This window comes from Rutilus rutilus (genome assembly GCF_951802725.1).
Source record: "Rutilus rutilus genome assembly, chromosome: 15".
Taxonomy (NCBI): Eukaryota; Metazoa; Chordata; class Actinopteri; order Cypriniformes; family Leuciscidae; genus Rutilus; species Rutilus rutilus.
In genome coordinates, this window is record NC_140220.1 from 6,417,387 (window position 1) to 6,444,898 (window position 27,512).

The window sequence follows — 27,512 nt, forward strand, 5'->3', positions numbered from 1 at the left end:
AGTTTTGATTTATATGCTGTTTAATGTTAATCGCGTTATTTTACATATGCATCTGCTTACATAGCCTACTGTATGCTATCGCTTGTTCCTGCTTTTTCACGTGTGTTTTGATCAGATCAAGAGCGTGTGCTCTTTCAGAAGATGTGTCATAGCACCCCCTACCTTATAACAGTGAAAATTCCATCATTGGCGGGGAAAGAGTTAATATTTATATTCATTTTACATTCATATATTAGTATTTTTATATTAATATTAATTTATTATCATTAATAATTAGAATTATTTATAATAAACATTTCATTAAATGTTATGTTGATATAAAATTAAAGTTGACATTTATTAATATCATATTGATGTAAAAAAAATTTTTTTGATGTATTTATATTGATAATTATATTAATCGTTATAACTACAATACATTATTTTTAATAAAATTAATTGAAATGTGTGTGTATGTATATGTGTGTATATATATATATATATATATATATATATATATGAAGATGCAAAAGCCTCTAAGTGCCATCTGAAATTTTCTTCTAGAATGATCATTTTTATAAAGCTTGTATATTTAAGTTCAGTAATTTCACTTAAATGGCAATGAAAATGACCTATTAATTGTCATTTAAGTGAAATTACTTAACTTAAATATACAAGCTTTATAAAAATGATCATTCTAGAAGAAAATTTCAGATGGCACTTAGAGGCTTTTGCATCTTCATATATATATATATATATATATATATATATATACACAGTATATGTCTCTGTGTGTGTGTGTGTGTGTGTGTGTAATATATACTTGTGTAAATCATAACTCTCTTCCCCACATGAACCATCCAATAGCTCATCTTTGATGAAAAATATAGTTTACAGAGTCTAGTTGCATCTTTTTCGCCCTCCTTCAATCTCCACCCGGCCTTGTTTGTGTCCCACCATCTGTCTTACGATGCGTTTTCATGCGCTCAGCCATGAAATCATTCACGCTTAGAAGCATGTCTTCAGTAAGCCCTCTCTCACGGCGACTGTTCGCTTCATTTCTATCACCCATCAGGCGGCTTCTGTCCCAGGGTCACGCTACTGTGTTTTTCCCACCGCAGTGTGTTGTTGTTGCCATGAAACAGTGTGTTTAGATAAAATTTTTGCTTTTTGTTTATCCGCAGGAAAACTGTTAAGTGGAGTTGATTGCTATTACAAAACAAATGAAAGCAATGCTTCCCCTTATAAACTCCATTTTCTGTTTAATGAGCTCATATAGATAATACAGCGAAATGGCTGTGGAATATTTTATATAATTGCTGAGTTCATTCAGATAATGAGTGCAACAACTCAGAGCATTAGAGCAGAGATCGGAGCGTGAAGCATGACCTCATGCGCTCGACTCGTTTTTAACACTATTAAAATGAACCTCTGCTTCTTGATTTCCGGCGTTGTTTGTGCAGCTGAGGCTTCGCATTATTGCTTGGTTTGTGTGGTTCTTTTGTTTGCTTTTTAAATCTTTTTAATTCATAGAAATGAGATGAATCCCTCCGCCTCCCTCCACTCCCATTATATCCTACAGATTTCATATTAAAATAATAAATATTTCAGGTTACTTTAACTGTTCGCCATTTTTCTCTATCCTTTTATCCTTCACTAGCTCATTTTAAATTCCCCTGAAGTGTGATAAATTAATTTTTAAAGTGCAATTACTTAATATAGTTTCTAAATTAATATGAGATCATTCGACTGCATTCATAATGATTATAGAGTGATTAGCAAAACTGTGTAATAGTTTTTAATGGAGTATACAGTAGCATGTCACACTGCAGGACATGTCAACAATATAATGTGTATTTGTTATTTGGGATCAAACAATTATATTTATTGTTGTAAATATGAATAATTCTGTTTATGCATTTATGTATTGGTTATATATGTACACAGACACAAAAACATTTATTTATACACTTTATTATAAAGTTGATCGGATCACAACTCGGATTGTGCATCCTGGAAATCTTAGTGAGTTAATTTGTCTTATTTGACTTTGCCAGTATAACAAAAAAATCCTTAAAACAAGATACTTGAAAAATAAAACTGCATAAGATATTAATACTGGTTTTAATAGATTGTATCTTGAATATAAGTGTATTTTTTCTCACAGCACTGGCAGATATAAAGATCCATGCTCTAAAGTCTTAATAGCGTATGCATTGTTGTTTCTAATGAACATTTAATTTGCTTCAAGGATTTGAGACATTTTAACACATAAACATAGGAGTTTTTGCATATTATATGCACAAATAAGTATATTTACAGTAGTGTGCATGTGCAGATTCTTTTCCCAGTTTTTCAGTGAGACTCTTCAATGGTAGTCCCATGATAAATATACAGTGAGGCTGTACTCCATTAGACACCATCATAGGTGTGACAAATGAATGGATGGCCAGGAAAAGCCAGTGCCTCACGGCCCTATCTCACGGTCGCCTGGGCCCAGAAAAGCGTTATGCTCTGAGATGAGAGATGCCCCCCTGAGGGTCCATTCACTTCCAGTCTGTCCCGGCCGATATTCAGCATCCTTTGACAGTAATCCTGTTCCTATTGTCCTGTAACCTGAAGAAGCTGTCAGGCCCTTCAGTGCACCCTACTGAGCACACACACAGTGAGGTTAGAAACACTATTCCACACAAATGGATGCAGAGTAGACCTTGGACACATTTTGAACCCTTTCCACCTGTTTTCTGATGGTATCTGCTTGTTTCATTTTAGCTACGGGTCAGAAATGAACGGTTGCTTTGGGGAAAAAATTTACTTAAATTCAACATAAGTGGGGAAAAATGCCCCTGCATAATTAAACTAAAACTATTACAGCTGTTGCAATTAGAGTGAGATGTGAAATTGAAATGAAAAGTGTTGATTGCAGCTTACAAATGTTGCATCAGGTTTTCTTTATGTATTTTTCACAGTGTTGAGCACAATAACCAATTATGCACATTTCTGTTGAGCTTATGAATGCAGTGGCCAATCAGAGGCTTTTAGATAAGTCACTGTGGTAAACGCTGGAGTGCACACGCTCACTGACTCAATTCTGAATCTGCACTCTCACAATTTCTCTCATCATAAAGGAAGTGCAGATATTTGATTTTAGCAGGCATGAAAACTCCTCACCTTTCGGCGAAATTCGCCATTTTAAAACCAAAATGGGTCACCTACGTGATTTGTGCAGATCCTATGAGAAAATATTTATTGGGGGGGGTCGAGGCCGAGGCCAGCATTTACCCGCTATAAAGTTACCATAAACTTCGCAGCTTTAAAAAACAATCATCATTCCTAATGCCGAAACATGACAGCCAATACGAGTCACAGTAACGTTAGGGCAGAAATGTTTTCAAAGTCTTTTACACCGCGAGTCTGACAACTGGACACACTGCCGAACATAGAACCGCACGTCGGAAAGCAAGCCTGAGGTAAGTTAGCTTACAATGTTAACTGTCCTGTCAGATACAGACAGCGATGTTGCCAATGTCATTATTTTTAATTTTGACATAGAAGTGGGCGGGATTATATCGCGAGCGGGCGCGGGCACTGTGAGCTCTGAGCGAGCAGGAACGAGTAACAGTGAGTGAGTTGTCGTCGAAAAAGATGGATAACGCAAAAAAGCTGTCGGGGGCTAAAAATAGAAAAAGAAAGAGGGGAAATGAGATGGCATGTCAACTGATGCGACAGCAGGCATTTGTTGCATTTCAGTGCATTTGTTTTACAATATATGGCTATTACTATCATGGGATTAATATTATTATTGTAGTTGTAATGTAGACAGACACTGTAACTAAAAGAGTTTTGAAATTTTCTTTGTTTAATTTGCACCAGATTGATGAATTTAACATTAAAAAGCACAAAATTTTCTGACGGGGGAGCATGCCCCCAAACCCCCCTAGCGTGGCAGAGGTCCACTCACCACAGTGATCCAAAAAATCCTGTGAGAAATACTGGTATTACTATGCCAATGCGGCTTACAGCTTTTTGGGGCGGGATTCATCACTGTGGAGTATAGTTCAATTCTATTAATAAGTGAGAATTTTGTACTTATTTCATCTGTTCGTGTTAACTCTCACGCCTTCCTACTCACTCATTACATTTATTTAATTTATTTTTTATTTTGGGGGGGGGGGGGGGGGGGCTGTTTCCCCCCCTGACCTGTTTTCATGCCTGTTTTAGAGTATGTGCACTTATGTGTACTCACAGTGTACTTGCCTAAGAAATTACTGGGTAATATAAGGTATCTACATGGGTTAGGTTCAGGGTTATTACCTATTTATTACCTAGTTATATAATAAGTACATACTATGTACATGCAAAACAGGACTGTAAAATAAAGTGCTACCTTTATTGCTTTGTTACGCATCAAGACTTCACATTTGTTGTCTTAGCAGCATGAAAAACAAAATGGTTACTCAAACTGTAAATTAATTATAGAAAGTGCAACACGTTCTCACTCCCAACTCGTCACATATTTACGTTTGGTCAGTACTCCTTGGCATCACTTTTTTAAAGCTTTATTTTTCGATGTGCACTTCATTGTGTTCAGTTGTTTGTCATATACGTCAGATCAAGGTGCATGTAATTCTTTGAATTTGTAAAAGTAGAAATGATTTTATAAATATTTATCATTTCATAGATATTTTGGAGCACCTAACCCCACCCCACCCCTACCCTAAACCTTTCCACTTCTCAACAATATAAAACACATAACAGGTCAATAAAAGTGCAGTCACAGGCATTTATCACAAAAACTGACCAAAAAATAACTGTATAAAAGTATTACAAGCACTCGTGTTGCATTCCAAGTCTTCGGAAGATTTATATATTTATATTTATATGATGAACAGAGTGGAATAACCACGCATAAACTTCATTTTCTCAAAAATACAAACATGTTGCTCACATTCTATTGTTTGTGCTGAATACAATGTAATGATATGTGTAAAAGCACAAATGTCATGCAGGGCATGTCAAAAACTGGCCCAAAAACACCCTCAGACCCCAGAGGGTTAAGGTTTTAATCGCTGAAAAACATCCCGCTCTGTCTGTACACCTGAGCATGACGCAGTCGTTTACAAGACACATGAGAGCCAGTGCTATTTCACAATGAAAGCTGACGCAATGCTTCCTCAGGTGGGAATGCTTTTCTGTTCCTCACACACCTTGAAACTTGAAATATTTGTACTTTTTGAAAAAATTGTGATTGTAGTCTTATCTGCCTGTTATATCCTGTGTTTTATATTAAATGGCTAGGTTTAGGGGTTGGGTTACATGCTCAAATATGTCTAAATAGTGTAAATTAACAAATAAATGGAAATAAAATGATTATGGCTGTTTAAATGCTCATTCTCATTGAAAGCAATGAAGTACCCTGTGCGTTAAAAAGTGGCCCCGAGGGGTCCTGACCAAATATCCGTCAAGCTGCTAAGACAACAAATGTGAAGTCTTGATTTTTATATGTTTCCCCAAACATGTATTCTGTGAATCTGCATTAGTAATCATTATTACAGTATCAAGAGCATAATTGACAATGATTTTTACCGTGTAATGCATTCCTGTTTTTTTTTTATTTTACTTCAGGCAATTGTTGTCTAAAAATACATGTGCCAGCTTATTTAATTGTCTGTGTAAATAATAATGCCATGTCAGATTCAGCTTCTGTTCCACCTTTGCAGTATATGTGTTTTTTGTTGATGTTGATAAAAAGTTATTTATTTAGTTAGTATTATGATTGATTGAAATAATGGTAACACTTCACAATAAGGTTTCATTAGTTAACATGAACTAATAACTGCACTTCTACAGCATTTATTCATCTTTGTTAATGTTAATTTCAACATTTACTAATACATTATTCAAATCAAAAGTTGTACAGTATTTGTTAACATCAGTGTTGGGTAAGTTACTTTAAAAAAGTAATTAGTTATAGTTACTAGTTACTTCTCACAAAAAGTAACTGCGTTAGTAACTGAATTACATCATTACAAAAGTAACTAATTACCAGGGAAAATAACTATTGCGTTACTTGTGCGAAATTTTTTGGATACCCCCAATATGAAATGTTAAATGAATGAAATGGACACTAAATAGAACATCTTATTATTATAAAACATTGTACACTAATCTACACTATTTTAATGTTGCTGTGGGACAATGTGAGAGACACCTATTAACTTAAATATTAAAATATTATCATTACTATAGAGGAACAACAAAACACAATAGATGGTTTAGAACTTTTAATATTTATTGCACAGACCACAACTGACCAACACATAAGTCTAAAAATAAATTATGCTTCTTAAGAAATGTACCAAAAATAAATAAATATACATACACTAGTGCATATAATTAAAATGATAAAACTCGCACACCTTTACAACTGGTAGACATACTGTGTAGCCTACTTGTGAAATATTTTCTTCCTCACAATAGTAAGTTTAACAAGAAGTGCTCTCAATATAATACTGAACAATGTACCAACATAAATAATACTAATAAAATATAATCTTTTGGGGATTTATTTTTATAACCTACAGAGAACGTCATCATCAGAGGTTATTTTAGCCAAATTCTAGTCGTGTTTGCCGCACGTGTTCACAACCGGTCAAACAAAGATGTTTTCTTTGAACGTTCCCTGCGAGTTATTTTGGAGTTTATGTTATATAAACTAATTAAAACATTGCATATGATACCAATATGCAACAGAGATTATTCTAATGCTGAAATGTGTAATTTATAAAGTAATTATGCTCGGACACACTCGGTCTCTCTCGCGCACTGTCGAGCGCGCTCGCTCGCGGCGTTCGCCTCGCTTTTGTCCAGTCTGGTGCCTCATAAACACACACACACACACACACACACACACACACACACACCAGAGAAAAAACTTTGCAGCTCCTATGGCTGAGAGAGAGAGAGCCTACTCGGATAAAAACGCTTCAGTGAGCTCAATTATAGTATTTTATTGACAGTAACGGTAACGGAGTTGTAACGGAGGAAACAGTAATTAGTTTGATTACTCGTTACTGAAAAAAATAACGCCGTTTATTTATAACGCCGTTATTCCCATCACTGGTTAACATTAGTTAATGAACTTGTGAAGAAACATGAACAAACAATGTACAGCTGTATTTTTATTAACTAACATTAACAAAGATGAACAAATACAGTAACAAATGTACTGCTCATGGTTAGTTCATGTTAGTTAATACATTAACTAATGTTATACTAATGAAACTTTATTGTGAAGTGTTACAGAAATAATTGTTTCAATATAAGTATTTGTCATGCAAGACAACAGAGATGCATTTAATAAGGTAATTATAAAATCGCCCTTATGAAGAAAAAAGAAAAGAAAAGAAATTCCAGGGGGCAAGCATTGCACCTTAACGGAAAAGTTGAAATCTGCCGCTGGTGTGTGAGAGTGTGTGTGCACGTAATGATGGCTGTAGGGGGCGTGATGGGCGTTCCTCACACCCCGCTGTGATAATCCAGCACGCGATGGGATTACGAATCTTCAGAGCGCCATCACCCGCTGCGCCCGCTCCCCCTTCCTCCAACTTTATCTATCCCGCTAGTTAAAAGGCCCGTCCCCTGCCTCTCGTTCCTTCTGCTGGTTTGGAAAATGAGTATGAAGAGGAGCCAAAACCTCCCTAAACCCCTTCTCTAATTACAAACCTCTCGGCTCCCGTTCCTCCTCAGCACCGGCTCCACAAGCGTGACCGCGGGCAGCGTTCGATAGCCAGACTCCTGGAGCGGCTCGCTCAGCGGGACGGCTCGCTCCATCCGACTCACTTCACTGAGCTCGTGGCCAGAAAAAGCTTCATCTTCTTCCATCATCTCAGAAAGGGGCATATTTAGTCCTAGTGGTATCTAATGAGAAGAATCTGGACCTCTTAATGGAATATGTTTGCACTGCTTCCCTAAAGAGGAACTTTTAGGTTTCTTTAGGGATTAGATTTTGATTGGAGGAGTATTAGGCCAACTTAAATGAAAATTCTATCATTATTTACTCGCCCTCAAGTTGTTTCAAACCTGAATTCCTTTCTTCTGCTGAACACAAAGGAAGATATTTTTTAAGAATGTTGGTAACCAGAGAGTTGATGGACCTCATTGACTTCCATTATAGGAAAAAAAAAAATACTATGGAAGTCAATGGGGTCCATCAAATGTTTGGTTACTGACATTCTTCAAAATATCTTCCTTTGTGTTCAGCAGAATAAAGAAACTTATACAGGTTTGGAACAACTTGATCAAATGATGACACTATAAAAAATAGTGACCTATTCTTTTAAGTGAGATTCTAAATTACAAAGAACATTTTAGTTGTGGATTCAATGCAGTTGTTCGCAACCATAGTCACCATTATTTTTATAGCGCTTTATAGAAATTACAAAAGAAAATAGAAAATAACAGCGTTTATTTGATATACACTGCTGTTCGAAAGTTTGGGGTCAGTGAGAAACTGATTCTTTTATTCAGAAAGGATGCATTAAAATGATCAAAAGTGACAGTAAAGACATTTATAATGTTCTAAGGTTTCAAATAAATGTTGTTCTTTTGAACTTTCTATTCATCAAAGAATCTTGAAAAAATAAAAAAAAGTATCACAATTTCCCCAAAATATTGTAACTGTTTTTAACGTTGATAATAATCTGAAATGTTTCTTGAGCAGAAAATCAGCATATTAGACTGATTTCTGAAGGATCATGTGACACTGAAGATTGAAGTAATGATACTGGAAATTCAGCTTTGATCACAGGAATAAATTACATTTTAAAATATATAAACATTTATTTTAAAGTTATTTTAAATTTGAATAATATTTCATAATATTACTGTTTTTACTGTTCAAATAAATGCAGTCTTGGTGAGCAAGGGAAATAATATATTGTATTTTTTTATTAGTTTTATACATATTTATAATTTTGTAAATGTATTTGTTTGTTTTCATTTAATTTATCTGTTGTCCATATTAGCATACTGTTGCTGATTCTGATTCAAGGCTCTTAGAAATCATGGCACAAACAACAGCAATAATAGTTTTTGTTGACTTTGTGGTCAAAGTTTCCTTTCATCCAGGATGATAAACAGTGAATACTTCACATACTGTAGACATCGAAACACTCAAGGAATTGTGCTCAAGGATTTTGGTGGACTTTAAAACATTTATAGTGCTTGTCAATCTCTTTTAATAAGACTCGACTCCATGAGCCTCTCAAATTTGGGCAGATCCAGCAACTACTTTCTAACTTCTAAACAAACTCAAAAACACCCAGTGACTTTACGACATGAAGCTTTCATCAGTGTGCATTTCACATGAAACACAGAAAGCCAAATTTCTTGAGTTTTAACAGAGGTTAAGTGGGAACTTTTTAGCTTTTGCTTCAGTAATAATGAGAAATTTACTTCATAAAAAAGGACTAAAATCTGATAAAACGCTTCATTTAACGTCATGCTAAACATCATGCTCCAGTGTTCTGTCAAAGGTGGACCTCAAGCTCATTCACAGAGGCCTGTGCCCTGAATACTCACTGACCCCAGAGCAGCCGTGGCGTCCCGGGGGTCACGTCTCCAGTCATGTGTGCTTTGACAGGGATATATTTCGGCTACACCCAAGGAGGGTATTAGGTTGGTGGAAGTAATGGATGTCTGAGCGAGACTGTGTACCATCAGCCAGATAAATGACTCGCTGATGGTTTGGGAGATTTCCAAGTTGCACCGGCAGGCAACTCATTTCTCTTGTTTCTTCCTGCTTTCCTTCGGCCCCTCGAGCTGTGGAAAGCTGACGGAAGTACGGCTTGTGCTTGAGAAACAGGGGGTGAGACAACAAAACCGCAGGAAAGATTAAGAATATCCACAATTTTCTCCAGGAGATATGCAGGTTGTCACGAGATATTAGATTGTACTGTTTTTATGAAGTCTGTGTGGTTCTGGAGATCAGGTCTGTAGTGGAGTATCTGCTCATTACAAGTCAGAGCTGAATATACGTTTAAAAATACTCATAAATCATTCAGACATTTTAATAGTACTTTGAATTACTACTTTCTGGCATAAGATTATTCTCTGATTTGATTCTGGTTGACCTACTCAAGTGCTTGAATTTACTTAAATGGCATGTTTCAATTTGTGTAGGATTTTACGTGTGATTGTGTGGTAGGTTTTCTTTATGAGAAGTGAATATACAGTACCATTCAAAAGTTTGGTGTCTTGGAATTTAATTTTGGATAAACTTGGATACATTTTTGGAAATTAATTGTTTATACATGTAATAAATTGATTAAAAACTACAGTAGAGACATTTATAATTAAATAAATGTTATTCTTGTGAACTTTATACACATTAAACAGTCATGTAAATATGTAATAATACTTCACATTATTTAGTTTTTTACTTTATTTTTGATCAAATAAATGCATCCTTGGTGCGCATTAGAGACTTCTTTCAAAAACATAAAGAAATCTTACCAACCCCAAACTTTTGAACGGTAGTGTAACTTTTATTTTAATGAATTGATATTGCAGCTGTACATCAGTGGATGTATATGACAGCAGGGACAGCTACAGATTATGACCAAAGATGCATCACTTTTAGAGCACTTTCCCTTTAAGAGTGTATTTGAGTGAGTTGTTGATGTACATGTCAACTATTATAATAGCAGAGCATTATAAATCAGATTTGAAAAGAAGTATTTATCTCTCTTTAATACTGTAGTAGGTTATCATGTTGTGATGACTAAATTAATTTGTAGCACAACATGGTTGAAGAATGTAAGAATGGTAGTCTGACCCTCCCTCGTGTACATGATAAATATATTCATTATGTAAAGATAGATAGATAGATAGATAGATAGATAGATAGATAGATAGATAGATAGATAGATAGATAGATAGATAGATAGATAGATTTTGTCTTTTTTTTTGTTGATTTAAATTTATTTTTCCCACTGTAAATTATGTACTCACATTTTCAGCCTGCGATGAATTGGTGGATGGTAAAATTAAATCAAGAGAAAAGTTGAAATGTAAAGTCACAGTAATGTGGAGCTGTATCTTTCTTTAAAGCAGATGGCATGCAGCATTGAAAGATTTCTGAGACTCATTAAAGACACCGCACACAGTCCCAGGCTGTTCTTTTCCCCGTCCTCTGAGTCGAACAGCAGCACGTTTGGTGTATGGTAAGCACCGCTTCATTCAGCACATAATGAAAAGGGAAGCTCCGGGCCGGTAATGAAGTCTTAGGCGAGCTTCGGTGGCCGCGACGGCTCACGCCGTGAGCTTTGGTAATTGGCGGATGACCTACTCCGCCGTCGAGTTGTAATGTCACAATTTGTGTGTGATGCACAAATCCAATTAAGTCCGAGTGCTGTGCAGAGTTCTCCTGATGGAGGCTCAAGGTGCCCTCTGCAGTGATAGAGCGAGATTGAGAACCGATACAGTGTTTGCACACGCCACTGGAAGCCTAGAAGAGCCACATCACAAACCGGTGAGGTCAGGGAGATTACTAGTCATATCTGTTTGGGCTGATTGTACCGACCCTTTAAGAGCAGGTAATGTTTGATGGCCTGAACATCTGATGCATACTGCAAACAAAACTAAAAAGCAGATTTTAGTTTTATAATGTACAGTACAATGATGAGCCAAAGCATTATGACCAGTCACGGGCGAAGCATCTATCATTGATTATCTCCTAACAAGGCCACATATTAAGGTCTGGTTAGATTAGATGGTAAGTTAAGTCAAGTCAAGTCACCTTTATTTATATATAGCGCTTTTTACAATACAGATTGTTTCAAAGCAGCTTTACAGTGTTAACAGGAAAATAATGCAACAAAGTTTGTTCCTGCTGTACAGCAGATCTAGAAGAAAATAGCATCATAGTCCAGCTTAAGTAAGTTCAGTGATGGTTCATTTTTGTTTTAAAAAAGTTATTAATTTAGTTCATTTATATATATGGCTGCTCGGGAGAAAAAGGTTATGTCATCGTCCAGCTCAGTTCAGTTCTCATATAATAGTGTCAATGAAGGCAGGTCAATAATATTATTGAATACTAAATGTCCCCAACTAAGCAAGCCAAAAGACAAAGGCGACAGTGGCAAGGAACTCCATCAGGGGACAATCAGTTCTCATAGTTCTCAGCAAACAATCAGTTCTCGTAATCAACATGTTGGATGCAGGAGAAATGGGCAGAAATAAAGACCTGAGCGACTTTGACAAGCAGCAAATTGTTATGGCAAGGCGACTGGGTCAGAGTATCTCTGAAACTACAAGGTTTGTGTGTTGCTCTCGGTTAGCAGTGATGAGAATTTACCAACAGTGTCCAACAAACAGGGTGTTGGGCGCCCAAGGCTCATTAATGCACGAGGGCAACGAAGGCTATCCCGTCTGGTCCGAGCCAACAGAAGGTCTACTGTGGCACAAGTCACACAAAATTGATAATGGTTATGGGAGGAATGTGTCACAACACCCTGCTGTGTAGCCATAGACCAATCAGAGTGGTCCGATGAGTCCCATTTTCTTATACATCATGTGTACGTGTGCACCGTTTACCTGGGGAAGTGATGCACCAGGATGGACTGTGGGACGACGGTGGAGTGTGTGTGACGCTCTGGGCAATGTTCTGTTTGGAAACCAGCCCAGTTCATGTGGACGTATATTTGACACATGCCACCTACAGTATCTAAACAATGTTGCAGACCATGACAATGGTGTTCTCTGGGAGAAGTAGCCTATTTCAGCAGGATAATCACACTGTCACATTGCATACATTGTTCAGGAATGGTTTGAGGAACATGAGATCATGCATCTGTGGGATGTGCTGGACCAACAAGTTCAATCCACCTCAGCGTACAGGACTTGAAGGATCTGCTGCTGACGTCTTGGTGCCAGAAACCACAGGACACCTTCAGGCTAGAGTCCATGCCTCGGCAGGTCGGTGCTGTTTTAGAAGCACACGGAGGACCAACAGCATATTCGGTCATAATGTTTCGGCTCATCGGTGTATTGATGATAACGCTGGCTTCATGACCTCGTGTGTTTATATCAGTGTTTCTTCTTTCCGAATGTGCGGTGTCCTTGAGTATCTCTGGCCACTAAAATCAATAACAGCCAACGTTTGAATATGTTCTTGAAACATTTTTCTGGCAAATGATCAGGTTTATGCTTTCTTAGGAAAGGGTTCAATGTGATACAGGTAGTTCTTGCTTGATTCTGAAGGTTATTTGCTTCCTTACGCGAGTTGCAGTGTGACACATAATATGTATGCATTCAGGCTGCTTTTGTCATTACATTGCATTTGTACTTTTCAATATTTTAGACATAAACTTATATATATGTATATGAACCAAAAAGTTGATTTAAATGAGCCGAAATGACATCCCCCTCCAGAGCTTATTAATTTATTGATAGGAAAATGATTTCTGTCAATATTCTTGACCAAAGTGTAGAAGCTCTAAATAATTAATTTACAGACGGCGATGAAGTTATTAGCAGCGCACCAGATAACACACATCCTAATTAAAATGTTCAGAGACATTCTGTGCCAAGGTTGATATCCTTGTTTTTTTTTTTCAGATGTACTTCACAGTTTGCTTTTAGTTGGCTCCAGCAAGTTTTGATTAATTCATTTTTATCTTATGGACATATTTCTGTTTAGTTTGTTTAGGTACCTTTTGATTTGATCCCATTCCAAGAGTCACGATCTGATTCCAAAATGATTCTTGAACATATATTTTTTCCCTTTTTTAATTATTCTGCTGTGCATGTTTACATATTTTAGATATGCGTTTTCGTTTAGATATAGGCCTATATTTTGATACATATTTTGGTTTTAGTAAATGCAGTTTACTAAATGCAGTTAGAAATATTAATTTATTTGATTATATCAGAATAACAAGTGAAGTGATGAGCTCTGATGAGTGCTTAACAATTGGTTTTTACCCACATGGGTTATTATTTTTGGATGTTTGTAATTTGTTATCAATATTGTAGTCAGATCAAACATCCTAGAACCACTCCCGTATTCAAAGTGGCAGTATTTAACTGGACACTAATAGTCTCAAACAATTGCATATCTAGCAAGGCCTGGCATTCATGTTTCTTAGATCCTTTATAGCTCGTATCGCAGCAGTTCCTCAAAACTGACAAACTGGACCACGTGTCCAATTGGATGACCTTTATAAAGACCTCAAGAAGCAAAGGTCACCTCTTTTCCAAAGAGAATTGGCAAGTCTGTTCTCCAAGAAGTACAACTGTGGCTGAAGATCGTTGCTGTCATCCCGCAGTGTCCCCGGACAATTAACCTCTGATCCCGGTGACAGGTACAGCGTTTGTAACTGTAACCGTCTGCTGCTTTCAAATGCAGGGAAGCCTGTCAGAGAGCTCTGATGCAACCCAGCGTTTCCCCTCCTGGTTTACAAGACGTTCTTAGCAGAAACTAAACAGAAACAATTAAAAAAGAGAGAAATCACCTGGCTTGTTTACACAACGCTGCAAGATTTTGCAGTAAATCACGCTGAGATTGTGACATCACTGCATCCAAATGCTTTCGCATTACCGCATTTCACTGCAGGAACGCTAATGCGTAACCCATTTCCTGTGCTGAATACCTTGAAATAAAAAAGACACAAGTTTAATTGCAGTGGCGTGTACGTGTGAGGAACATCCAGCGTGAAGCAGAAGCCGTCAGTGACGTCTGTGTGTGGGGCCGTAACCTCAATTACAAACCGCTTTAGCCTGCGTGAAACAAGATTCAGGCGGCAAATTAAGTCCGTCGTATGCTGTTTATTTATTGTGACGGGCCACAAAGGTGAGCGTATGTCTTATTCTGGCATCAAAGTATTCTTTTCAAAAAACATACATCTATTTGAATGCATTTACCTCTCAGAAAAGAGCTGAAAGTAGTTTTTGGACGCCTGCAGAGTTTCTGTGCACAGAGCAGGCTTAATTCCTAATTAAAACTAAGTTGGAAACTTGATTTAAGAATACATTTTAGATTTAAAATTAATAACACAGATTAAAATGATTAAATAAAAGTTGCTGAAAAAAATTGTCCACAAGTGCAAAAAAAGTGGTTTTATATATTCACAAAACCGTTAATCTCTGATGAAAGAGTAATATAAATTAAAATATAAAAATGTTTTTGTTAGACAAACTTCTTTTATGATGCAGTTTAAAGTGTTTTCTGTCTGGTTATTTGTGTATTACATGCCAGATGGCAATGATTATTTTATAATTACAAAGACCACAATGAAAAGAAGACTATGTTATCCTTGGCAAGTTGAGATGCATCCTGCTTTTATTGTCTAAATGAAATAGTTTTTAAACTATTAAATGTATTGAATCCTACATGAATGTACTGTATGTGGATTAAAGCAATAAATGAGAGACAGTGTTACAGTGATTTTGCTTCTGAAAAGGAGTGTAATTAGGCATGACGTGAAGCTGAAAACGCTCTTAAATGCTGTAAAATCATTATAATGGCCTCTCGGGGCTCATTTCTTTTATAAAATGGCAACAGCAGTAATATGAAATATGTTGATAATTATTAATTAAAGTTCCCACCACGATGCTAGAGTGTGTGGTTTCAAGTGTTGCTATGCAGATGTTAAAGTGTTCTGTTGATATTAAGCAGTGGTATTATTGTTAAAGGCACACTATGTAACGTTTTGTTGTTTTGGTTTTTGTTTCGTACATGCGTCACTCGCCCGTGTGTGTCTCGTCATATCCGTAAATAGAGAAAAGTTGCTCGGCTACTCTGATGTGTGTATGGTATGGGAGCGGCATAGGTTAGTTAGTTGTCACAACGAGTGAGAAAGCTAAATCTCCAACCTCTGGGGAATCACGTTTTAAACAAACGCCAAACAGAGGAGAGTCTGCTGGCAAAAAGAGAAAGTGACAGCTCGTAATAAAACAAGAATCAACATTACCTTGGCTTTTCGGAGATGGCGAGAACTGAGGTGAAATTTTGTGGAGCGATGCAGAGATTGAGTTATTATTATTCCTCAACAGGTGAGAGAGGTATTTTATTGAACAGATAAATTGCCATATTTAGCTCTCTAACAGAGTTGACTGTAAAGCATTATCTATTGTGAAGGGTCATTTCATTATGGTTGCTGTAACGCTGTTCTGGGATTTATTTTCAAGGAAGTGATGTGTCTATTAATAGCTAAAGCTACAGTAACGTCTTCAGCTAGTCAGCTTGAGATCCTTTCCAACTGGTTCTATCTGGTTCTATCTCTTAAGCCTATAGTGAATGTTTTATGAGCAGCAGGATAACCATATTCACACAGTCACACAGAGCCAAAGCACAACCAAAACAATGTTCTTCCACAAAATTCATGCAGTTTTTTTTTTTTTTTTTTTTTTTAGAGGGACAAAAATTGCTTAATGTATATTAACCTTTAAAATAGTTATATATATATATATATATAAATACCGTAATAACATACAAACAACACTAAAATAGCACTGATCTTGCTAGAGTGTTGCAGGTGTTCTGTGTGGTTTCTTACTATAGCTGCATAAGCAAGGTATCATTTATGTCCCCCAAAATAGTACAGGATGAGATAGGAGTTGTTAAACCCCTAACCTTATGAGGATGCTTGGTTTGGCAAACACTACTACTGGTCATCACAATAAACATTTCCCCCCAACAGGCTAATGAAATGTATCACCATGGCACATTAACAAAGAATTCAATTTGCAAGTTGCAGGTGTGTGTCCGGCACTGGAGAGATTTCAAGGAGCGGTTATGATGATTGATGTGTAAAATCTGATCGTTTGGTTAATGCTGCACAACAGACACTCTTGACATATTGATTCCAGTCCTCGTTGTGCAATGGAAACGTTGGCGTGTTTATGCCGCTGGCATGGCAAGTGAAATGAACTTGACCCTTGACTGAAACTGTGTTGTGTGAAAACACCTGAGAGGGGCGAGAGATAAGCTGGTTTGTCAAGGACGGAAGAAGCTAAGAAGTGTCGTCCCACACTTTCGCCGTAATTCAAAGTCACTGGCTTTATCAGAGCGAGCAAGAGGAGATTTTCTATTCATGTCTCTGAACAGCCCTCATCGCTGGATGCGTATCGCCGTCTTCCTCCGACTGAACTCATTGGTTCCCAGTGGCCCACAGGTTATCAAAGCAGCCAATCAGAACCTCCCCCTCCCCTCCGGCTCTCATGTGATTAAATAGAGTGTGGATTGTGAGGAGGTGAATGTGGGTCACAGTACAGTAGCTCTTATAATTACAGGAGCACTGATGATATCATCATAGAGAACAGATCGCCTCTATATGCCGGTCGGGCCCGGCGCATCCAACCGGATAACATCGATAGAGGATATGGTCTCATTATGTGCTTCATACCTTGTTCACTCCATCTCACTCCCATTGCTTTCCCTTCATAGTCGTCTCTATAGCGCACAGGCCTGTAAAGGTCGAGCTATGAAGCTGATCAATATTGTGTTTTAACTTGGATTATATTTGAACTATATACACTACCATTCACAAGTTTGGGGTCGGTAAGATTTTTTTTTAAAGAAATGTATACTTTTATTAATCAATGATGCATTAAATTGATCAAAAGTGACAGTAAAGACACTCTATTCATCAAAGAATCATGGTTTTGCTCAAAAATACCTTCATTGATAATACTCAGAAATGTTTCTTGAGTATCAAATCAGCATATTAGAATGATTTCTGAAGGATCATGTGACACTGAAGACTGGAGTAATCATGAAAAAATGTAATTTAAAATATATTCAAATGGAATTATTACAAATTAAATTGTAATAATCTTTCACTTACTGTTTTACTGTATTTTTCACAATCAAGAGTGTTAAGACTCTTAATTAAGAGTAATTAAGACTTCATTTCTTCAGAGGATTTTTTTCTTTTTCTTTCCACGAATAAACTACTAAAATAGAGCCCAAAACTCATTTTTTTTTTAAAACAGATATTAATTAAATGAGGTGCTTGAAGTGATCATCAACCCTCATGAGGTCCAACTAAACCAATTGTATGAGCTGTTTTATGTGTCAGCACTAAAATCTGTGTATAAATTAAAATATGACATTCATTCAATGACAATTCATTATTTCTATTATGTATTATGTTATTGCTATTGGTAACTAAAATTAAGTTAAAAAAAAAGTTCTGACATATGAAACTTGGGTTACACTTTATTTTAAAGTGTCATTGTAATTATATATTAAAGTACTGATTAATATAAATTAACAACATGTACTTGGATGTAGTTATGCATAATTTACTGTTATTGCTGTGGTACTTAAGTACATGTAACATATGTAACAAGGACACTGCAAAATATTATTAAACCATTGTTTCAATTGTAGTTGAGAAGGTCAAGACGTCTGGCCAAAGATCTCCTTTTAAAGGCTTATAGAGACATTCGATGTGTTTTAATCTAGCTACTTTTGGTGTTTTCTTATTATGATAGATAATAGTCTGTCAAACATTTCGAATTGTTCTAACAAGGGAAAACATTGGATTTATACATCTAATGCCTTAAAAAAAAGTTGGTGTAAAAAGGTGTACAATATTCAAGGACTCAAAGTTGATGTTATGGTAATTACATGTTATGCGGAGAGGTAATGGAGTAAAAAAACCACAGTGCCGACATATATAACAAATGTTCAGCAACTACAATAGTAAATCACAGACAACAAATAAGCATGTTTTTTTTGTGTGTCAAAACACTGGAGACAATAATCTTATTGAAGTGTGCACTTTAAGACTTGTCAGAGGTAAACTCAAGATAGTTGAGTCACTTGTCATTACTTGCAGACTTTTTGCATTATTTGATGGCTGCGGTGGTCTCAGTCGATTTGTGCTTGCTGTGCTAATGTATTTGTAGCCCAAGGCTTCTCTTCCTGTCTGCTGTATTCTTTTTCTCATCATCTTTATACCTCCACTAATGTTGCCTGCAGTGAATTGAAATATTGGCAAAGCTGTTCAAGCATTTATCATACAGAAAGTATCTGCGGTTAGTAATCAGTTACATTCGCTTCGTAATTGTGTTCCATGTCCTCAGATGTTTGATTCATTGCATAGTTAATCAATAGCCGCAAGAGCTAAAGCATTTTCCTAAACGCCAACCATTGTCCGATACTGTTCTCGAGACGTTCCCTGAAGCTGACTCAGCCGATGGCGGTGACCTTTTCAGCGGCTTCAGACGCAGGCTGAAGCTGTAGCGCGTGTTGGTGGATCTTCTCTCAGTTGTCAGCGAGAGCTATTAGGAGCGACGGAGGCCTGATTACTGATCCTGAGAACAATGGCTGAGGATGAGCTCTCCAGATGGACTGCTCTCTGTTCATGAGTCTCATGGCAGAACATGACATGAGGAACCGTGTTCCACCGTATGGTCGGAGGGCTCTGCTGGGTTGTACGTGGAAGTGTGCGTGACTCATTAACAGAAGGGCCGTTTCATTAGACATTTCATGATATCAAGGCTTGTGCAACATTCCAAACTGAATGGATTTTAAATTGAACTTAAATTTTAATTGAGGTAGCAAACAGGATGCAGAATTGCTTTTGAATATGAATAGAACAACGCTATCTCACGACCAATTCGTACGAGTGAGTAAAAGGTGGCTAATTTGTCTAAACCCCAGTGATGGGTATAGGTTTAGGGGCGGGGTCAGGGGTAGGTCATTCCTACGAATTAGCCACCTTGTAAAATACAATACGAATTGCCGTGAGATCGGATTGGAATAGAATCAAAATGAATTGAAATTCACATTGATGAACTAGTTTTTAACTAGAAATGCAGTTTGAATGTTGCCAATGTTAGATGGTTGGTTGGATGGATGGTTGGATGGATGGACAGATGGATGGATGGATGGATGGTTGGATGGATGGTTGGATGGATGGACAGATGGATGGATGGATGGATGGTTGGTTGGATGGACAGATGGATGGATGGACAGATGGATGGATGGATGGACAGATGGATGGATGATGGTTGGATGGATGGTTGGATGGATGGACAGATGGATGGATGGACAGATGGATGGATGGACAGATGGATGGTTGGTTGGATGGATGGATGGATGGATGGATAGATGGTTGGATGGATGGATGTTTGAAAAACCACCTATTTAGCCTATATATTTCATCATTTTTTTTAGCATTAACTTCTGTTTATAAATTCCATCATATTTAAAAAAAAAAATGTATTGATAGATAATAGCGTCTATTCTGATTGATAGATCAATCAATCTATCGAATTGATAGATCAAAGCGTCTGCTAAATGACTAAATGTAAATGTAGATAATCATTTTTAATTTAACTTCTGGTAAATATATAATTTCTATTTCTGTTTACTTAAAATGTGTTGACCAGGGTGGAAAAGCACTTAATTTCCCAGAATGCATCATGTGAGAATCCCAGAATGCATATCTTTTAATTGCAATCCAACTCTGGCCAGTTCACTAATTTACACTAATGAATTGAAAGAGAGCCAATTCATTAGTGTTCAATTCTGAATTTTGCACAACCCTGCTGATATCATGCAACTGCAGTTTGTAACTCGCCATCTTACAGTGGCTCAGTGGGTCGCACTGTTGTCTCACAGCAAGAAGGTCTCCGGTTCCAGTCCCGGCCTTTCTGTGTGTCGCTTGGGTTTCCTCCGGGTGCTCCGGTTTCCCCACAATCCAAAAAAAATGCAGTTTAGGTGAATTGGAGACACTAAATTATACATAGGTGTGTGTGTGTGAGTCCTGAGCCATGTAATGGGGAGGTTTGGGGAAAGATATAATAGTACATACATACCAACATACCCCAGGAAAAATCATTGCCTGGAAAATTCATGGTCGATCTCTTGCATAGAGCATTGATCTACAGCAACAGATGGCCGTACAATCACCAAGAGTCAGATACAACTGAAATGGTTAATGAGAGAGAGAGAAACCTTGCATATAGTGTTGTTTTTATATGCGTCCTGTTCACAATAAAGCACTCACATCTGCAAATCCTGGGCCTTTTTTGGGACACATTTCTGTTGGTACTAAAACTATACCAATATCAGCAACGCGTCCCTTCTGTTTCCTTCAGGTACGACACCATCACAAATCAGTGGGAGACAGTGTCGCCGCTTCCCAAGCCTGTTCATTCGGCAGCTGCCACCGTATGCGGAGGAAAGATCTTCGTGTTCGGCGGTGTGAACGAGGCTGGGCGCTCAGCTGGTGTTCTGCAGTCTTACGTCCCGCAGACCAACACCTGGAGCTTTATAGAGTCCCCCATGATCGGTAAGTAGATCATTTGGGAATTTACTAATGGAAATTGTTCATTTGTGCATCTGAATTTCCACCCAAAGACAATTTAAAACCGAGTATTTGTCAACACGGCGCCAGAAGGTGGTTCTGTATATGTGCTCTGGCTTCTTGAAAGGCTTTTATGAGGTAGTTTGCTTTGCTCATGGGCTCAATCGGAGCAGAAGAACAGCAGGACTGAGATGGCAGAGTGGGACTCAACATCTTTACTTGCAGTAGGAGGTTTTTCAGGCTTCAATTATCTCAGCGATTGCTGTGCTATGGCATCATAAAAGCCACTTCATAAACTACATTAACTTGGTAATTAAATTAAGTTGCATGCAGTACGTGGAACAGATAAACATGGATTATTTTTCATTTGTCCAATCTTTAATCAGAGATCCTCGTCTTCCCATGATCATCTCTAATAGTTGCAATGATTGTTCATATACAAGTATGTTTATAGCTGTCACAGACAGCACAGAGTTCATCACTGTTTTGAGATCATATGAAATAGCTAACTAAAATTAGACCTTTTATATCCATTATACTCAATTGTATATTTAATGGCACTGGAGATGCAGCGGTAATACTGTACAATAAGGTTGTATACGTAAAAATATATTTAATGCAATAGCTAATGTAAAACAATAGTGAACAGCAATGCTTTTAATGCATTTATTAATCTGTTCACTTTAATTTCTTTATACACTAATACATTTAACTTAATATATAATATATATATATATATATATATATATATATATATATATATACAGTACCAGTCAAAAGTTTGGAAACACTACTATTTTTAATGCTTTTGAAAGAAGTCTCTTATGCTCATCAAGCCTGCAGTAAAAAAAAACAACAAAAAAAACCAGTAATATTATGAAATATTATGACAATTTAAAATAATGGTTCTCTTTTTTAATATACTTTAAAATGTAATTTATTTTTGTGATGCAAAGCTGAATTTTCATCAGCAAGTACTCCAGTCTTTGGTGTCTTATGATCCTTCAGAAATCATTCTAATATGCTGATTTATGATCAATGTTGGAGACAGTTGTAGAGCCCTGCATTTCAGCCCGAGCCCGACGGGCCCCGACTTTTTTACGCCCCTAGGGCCGGGCTTCGGGCCAATTTTCACGTCATAGTTCACATGCGGGCCGGGCCTCGGGCCTTTTTTGGGTTATCCTTCTTTTTATATTTTTAGACATTAATTAAAAAAATATGAGAAGTTGACGTCGACGATAGAAGAACAAACATAGAAAGACATAATAACCTCATAACTTTCATAATCTTATAATTACACTGACATATGATTGACATGACAGTCTCACGCACGCAAGCACGCGCACACACAGAAGGTTTCCAGTCAGCGCAACCAACGATTCACCTCACTTGCAAATAATGCAGAATATTAAGAGAAAAATCGCAGAGTGATAGAAGAGAGGACTGGGTTAAAATCTCCCACTGTGGATGCTATTCTTTTTCTCCACGATGCTCTGTAAGAGACTGTTCTAACTTTTCGTTTGATTGGACTTTATTTTCGTTTAACTGTTGGAAACTAGGCTACTGATGTTTTTCGTTTTTCGTTTGATTGGACTTTATTTTCGTTTAACTGTTGGAAACTACTGGAAAAAAAGAATGGCCATGTTCTGTGGTGCATTTTTGAGGTAAGATAACCTGCAAGTTTGTTTTTGATTTTTTTTTATTTAATTTGCTCTATTGCTCGTTTCGTTTGCGAGCGCTGTTGCGAGCAGCCTGAGCCTGCCTCAGTATTTAAAAAAAAATTACTCACTGTGGTTTAATAAATAAACATTAAACTAACTGTCTGTGTGATATGCTTGAAGTGTTTTATATCTATGGATTTTATTGTTGCCAAGTAAAGTATTAGCGTTGATTTGAGAGGCTAAATTGATCAAACATGTTTTACTCGCTGTTGGCTTGGCTGCTTAGGTCGTAATTTTTAGCGCAATTTTCCACCGGACAAAATTGCGATTGTTAACTCATGATTTCTGTTCTGTCTGTGCGCACCAATCTTGCACTTCTATCTACTCCTCAACCAGACCACCTAGAGACTTCGGGTTTTCGGCATTATGTTAAGGAAGGTCTAATCTCGGGAACGCACAAAAAAAATCCAGGAAAAGATTTACTATCTCTTTGTGTTGTGATCCCATGACGTCAGAAAATTGCGCTAAAACACTCACTGAGTTTTTATTACTTTTTTTTTTTTTTTTTAATGCTCCAAACATTTGTCTAAATTAACTTAATAAAGAAATGAAACGAAAAGAAACATAACTAACAAAACGGACATATTTTAATGGCTGCAAATAGGGCAGGCTGCCGCTGTAAAAAAAAAAAAAAAAAAAAAAAACCCGGGCTCGGGTCGGACTCGGGCTTATAATTCTGATGAGCTGTCGGACACGGGTCGGGCTAGGGCCTGAGCGTCTCGGGCCAGGGCCGGGCTCGGGCCTAGATTTGAGGCCCGTGCAGGGCTCTAGACAGTTGTGCTGCTTAATATTTTTTTATAACCTGAGATACTTTTTTCAGGATTATTTGCTGAATAAAAAGTTAAAAAGAACTGTATTTATTTAGAATAGAAATCTTTTGTAACAATATACACTACCGTTCAAAAGTTTGGGAACAATAACTTTTTTTTTTTAAAGAAATTAGTACTTTAATTCAACAAGAATGCGTTAAATTGATAAAAGGTGATGGTAACGATTTATATTGTTAGAAATGTTTTTATTTTGAATAAATGCTGTTAACGTTTTACTCATCAATGAATCCTGAAAAAAGTATTCCAAAAAAAAATATATTAAACAGCACAACTGTTTCCATCATTGATAATAACTGAGTATCAAATTATCATATTAGAATGATTTCTGAAGGATCATAAGACACCAAAGACTGGAGTGCTTGCTGATGAAAATTCAGCTTTGCATCACAAAAATAAATTACATTTTAAAGTATATTAAAAAAGAGAACCATTATTTTAAATTGTAATAATATTTCATAATATTACTGTTTTTTTTTTTTTTTTTTAACTGCAGGCTTGATGAGCATAAGAGACTTCTTGCAAAAGCATTAAAAATAGTAATGTTTCCAAACTTTTGACTGGTACTGTATATATATATATATATATATATATATATATATATATATATATATATATATACACACACACACACACATGTTATGTGTAAAATGTTATGAAAATGTAAAATGTTAATATTAAAGAAAAACATTAGACAGACTTATAGGCTTTTGCATCTGAAGTCTTCATATATATATGTGTGTGTGTGTGTGTGTGTGTGTGTGTGTGTGTGTGTGTGTGTGTGTGTGTGTGTGTGTGTGTGTGTGTGTGTGTGTGTGTGTGTGTATGAAGAGTTCAGATGCAAAAGCCTCTAAGTGCCATCTGAAATGTTCTTCTAGAATGATCATTTTTCTCAAGCTCGTATATTTAATTTTAATTTATAAGGCATTAATAGACATTAATAAGCAGTTTATAAATACAGCTATAAATGCTTTATTCTTGATTTATAAGCATATCTATAATGTGTTTAATAATTCCATACTTTATTAATGATCATTTATCCTTTCTAAATGAAGTAATGCATTATTTACATCCAATTACTCAGGAGTTGTCAGTGGTTCATAAGATCACGTCGAATGTGTAAGTAAATGATTAATAAACTATTTAAATGTACATTCATACATCTAAAATATTTCTATGTTCGGTATCACTGTGTTGTGATTGTTTCCTTTTTCTGTTTAGAAGATAATCAAGACTTTAAATCTCCTTTGTAAATGTTTTACGAGCCATAAATAGTCCTCACTTTAGATGAGCTCACAAAAATAGTTAACTGACCACTACTAAATGCTTTATAACTACCTGAATTAACCATGAATTACAGTAGAAATACATGTATTAACACACTAAGTAACTATTACTATATGTCTGAATAATAAGATGTATGAATGTACATTTAAATAGTTTATTAATCATTTACTTACACATTCGACGTGATCTTATGAACCACTGACAACTCCTGAGTAATTGGATGTAAATAATGCATTACTTCATTTAGAAAGGATAAATGATCATTAATAAAGTATGAAAATACAATTATTAAACATAATATAGATATGCTTATAAATCAAGAATAACGCATTTATAAACTTAGCATTAAAAATGCTTTATAAATCATGAATTAACTGTTCACTAATGGCGTGCAGTTATAATAAAATGTTACCAATATTGGGTATCATATTTCTACATTATATGTAAACGATTTACAATATAAATAAAAGCAATGAAAAAAAAAAAAAAAACGTCTAACGGTAAACAGTATTAAACAATAGTCTAGGTTCAAGTTTATAAATAATAATATGTTTTATTTGAGTACACTATTTGAGAATAAATACCTGCATTTGTGAGTAAGACTACATGTTTCCTGGCAGGAGCTTTTGGCTCTATCTCACTGGTTGACCGGCTTGACTGTGAGTCTTTGTGGAATGTTCCTATAGGCCTTTTTTACCCAGAGTGAGGGAGTGCCATTCATATTTCCCCTGCCATGTCCAGTCAATGACCTAACGCTAAAGGCTTTTAAGAGGTTCATTTCCTCAAAGTCCCAGTGTGATTGTGTTGTTCGAAGACCTGCAGTCAGTAGTAAACACTTCTGAGCAAACAGCCAGTGCCAACAAGACAAGCTGTCAGTGAAGGTCGAGCAGGCAAAGTGCCACTGGAAGTGCATGATGCCACGTGGACTGTGGAGAATTGATTGCAAACAATTGCTTGTACAAATTACACAAGATTGCAGGGCGTCTTTAGAGTACAGGCACATTAAAAAGTGATTCAGGGAGCCTCTGGACAGTCTGATGAGTTATCACTGAACCGGCTCCCAGCCTCCGCGAGCGCTCGCGACTGGGCTCTGCTGGTGCTCAGTCAGAGCGTGTCGGGCCGCCTCGAGCTGCCTCGTCTACAAACATCCCTTAGGTCTCTAAACTACCCGTGCGAAGGGTAGCCAGTGTTTACCAAAGCATGTTCAGAGCATGTCGATTGGCCAAGCAGCATTTTGAGACATCCATCAGAGTGCAAAGATGGGTTTGACTGAAGTAGTCTCGCATAAAACGCTTCGGCTTGTTTATTGAGTACCGAAGGTTGTCGCAGATGTCCTCGCCTCATTTTCAACCCAGCTCTCTGGGAATCTAGCTATTCAAACGACTCCTTTCCCATTTCTTTCGTTTTTTAATGGCTTTTCTCTGCCGCGTTTTGCCTCTCCCGAAAATTGAGCGAGACACCTCTGCAAATTGGTGGCACGGACTGTTGTTGTTGTTGTCTTGTTTCACTCTCAAAAAGCTGAATCCCTCATGTCTCCATTGTGCCAGATACAAGTCCCCCATTTGATTGAAACCTTGAGACCTCTTGCCGGTGGCAGGATTTCAGCATCAAAGAAGCAGACCGAGCTGCGGCGTGACGTTCGAGCCCCTCGAGTAGCAGCGGGCAGGCAGAACGTGGGCCAAACCCGACAATGAGCTCTGCTGATAGCATCAGCGTTGGGTTAGGAAACGAGACAACAAACAGATAAACAGACTGCGTGAGATTAGGACTTAACAGACGCCGGCAACTCAAACTGCTTGTGAGAATGCATGCGCTTATGATGTAAACAAAGCATTCGGGGAGTTTAAATGAAGTGACTCGGCACAAAAGCAGTCGTTTTGTGAGGGGAATAAAGACGTGTTCGAGGGGGGGCGCCAGAACTGTGCTCTCGTTACAGAAGACGATCCCTCCCCCTGGGTTATGCCGCCGATCAATTCGACAACGCTTGCTGTGACTGATGCTGGTTGGAGTGCTATAAAAAGAGGGAGTTATCTAGACCGTCACTCAAAGTCGAGCGACAGGGGGTTTTAATGAGAAGCGCCTGGCATTCACGCCGCCGAGCGAGAGCCCATCTCACACTTCCTTTTCAACCATTAAATCCAGCGGCTGTTTTACAGATCGCTTCTGTGCTCGGCTTCTCAAGCGAGGAGCATCAGTCGAAGGTGCGGAAAAACAAAACAAAAAAAACCTTGAACGAAGCCACGTGAATTATTCATAGGTGTAATAAATTGGCCCAGCTGTAATCGTTTGGGAGACAATTTCTGTCAGAAAGCGAAGCCTGATAGCCTCTCTCTTGCATTCGGCTCGACGGCCTTTTCCGTGTTCACGACCAT

At 37.2% G+C, this 27,512-nt stretch overlaps 1 protein-coding gene across 1 annotated transcript in view; it reads left to right on the forward strand.

Moving 5' to 3' along the window:
- Positions 1 to 27,512, forward strand: part of klhl29 (kelch like family member 29) — a 270,850-nt gene that overhangs the window by 241,485 nt on the left and 1,853 nt on the right. Inside the window, exon 12 of the mRNA XM_084432701.1 lies at positions 21,097 to 21,290. Within this exon, the coding sequence (XP_084288827.1) occupies positions 21,097 to 21,290 (194 nt within the window). The remainder of the gene's footprint in view (positions 1 to 21,096; positions 21,291 to 27,512) is intronic.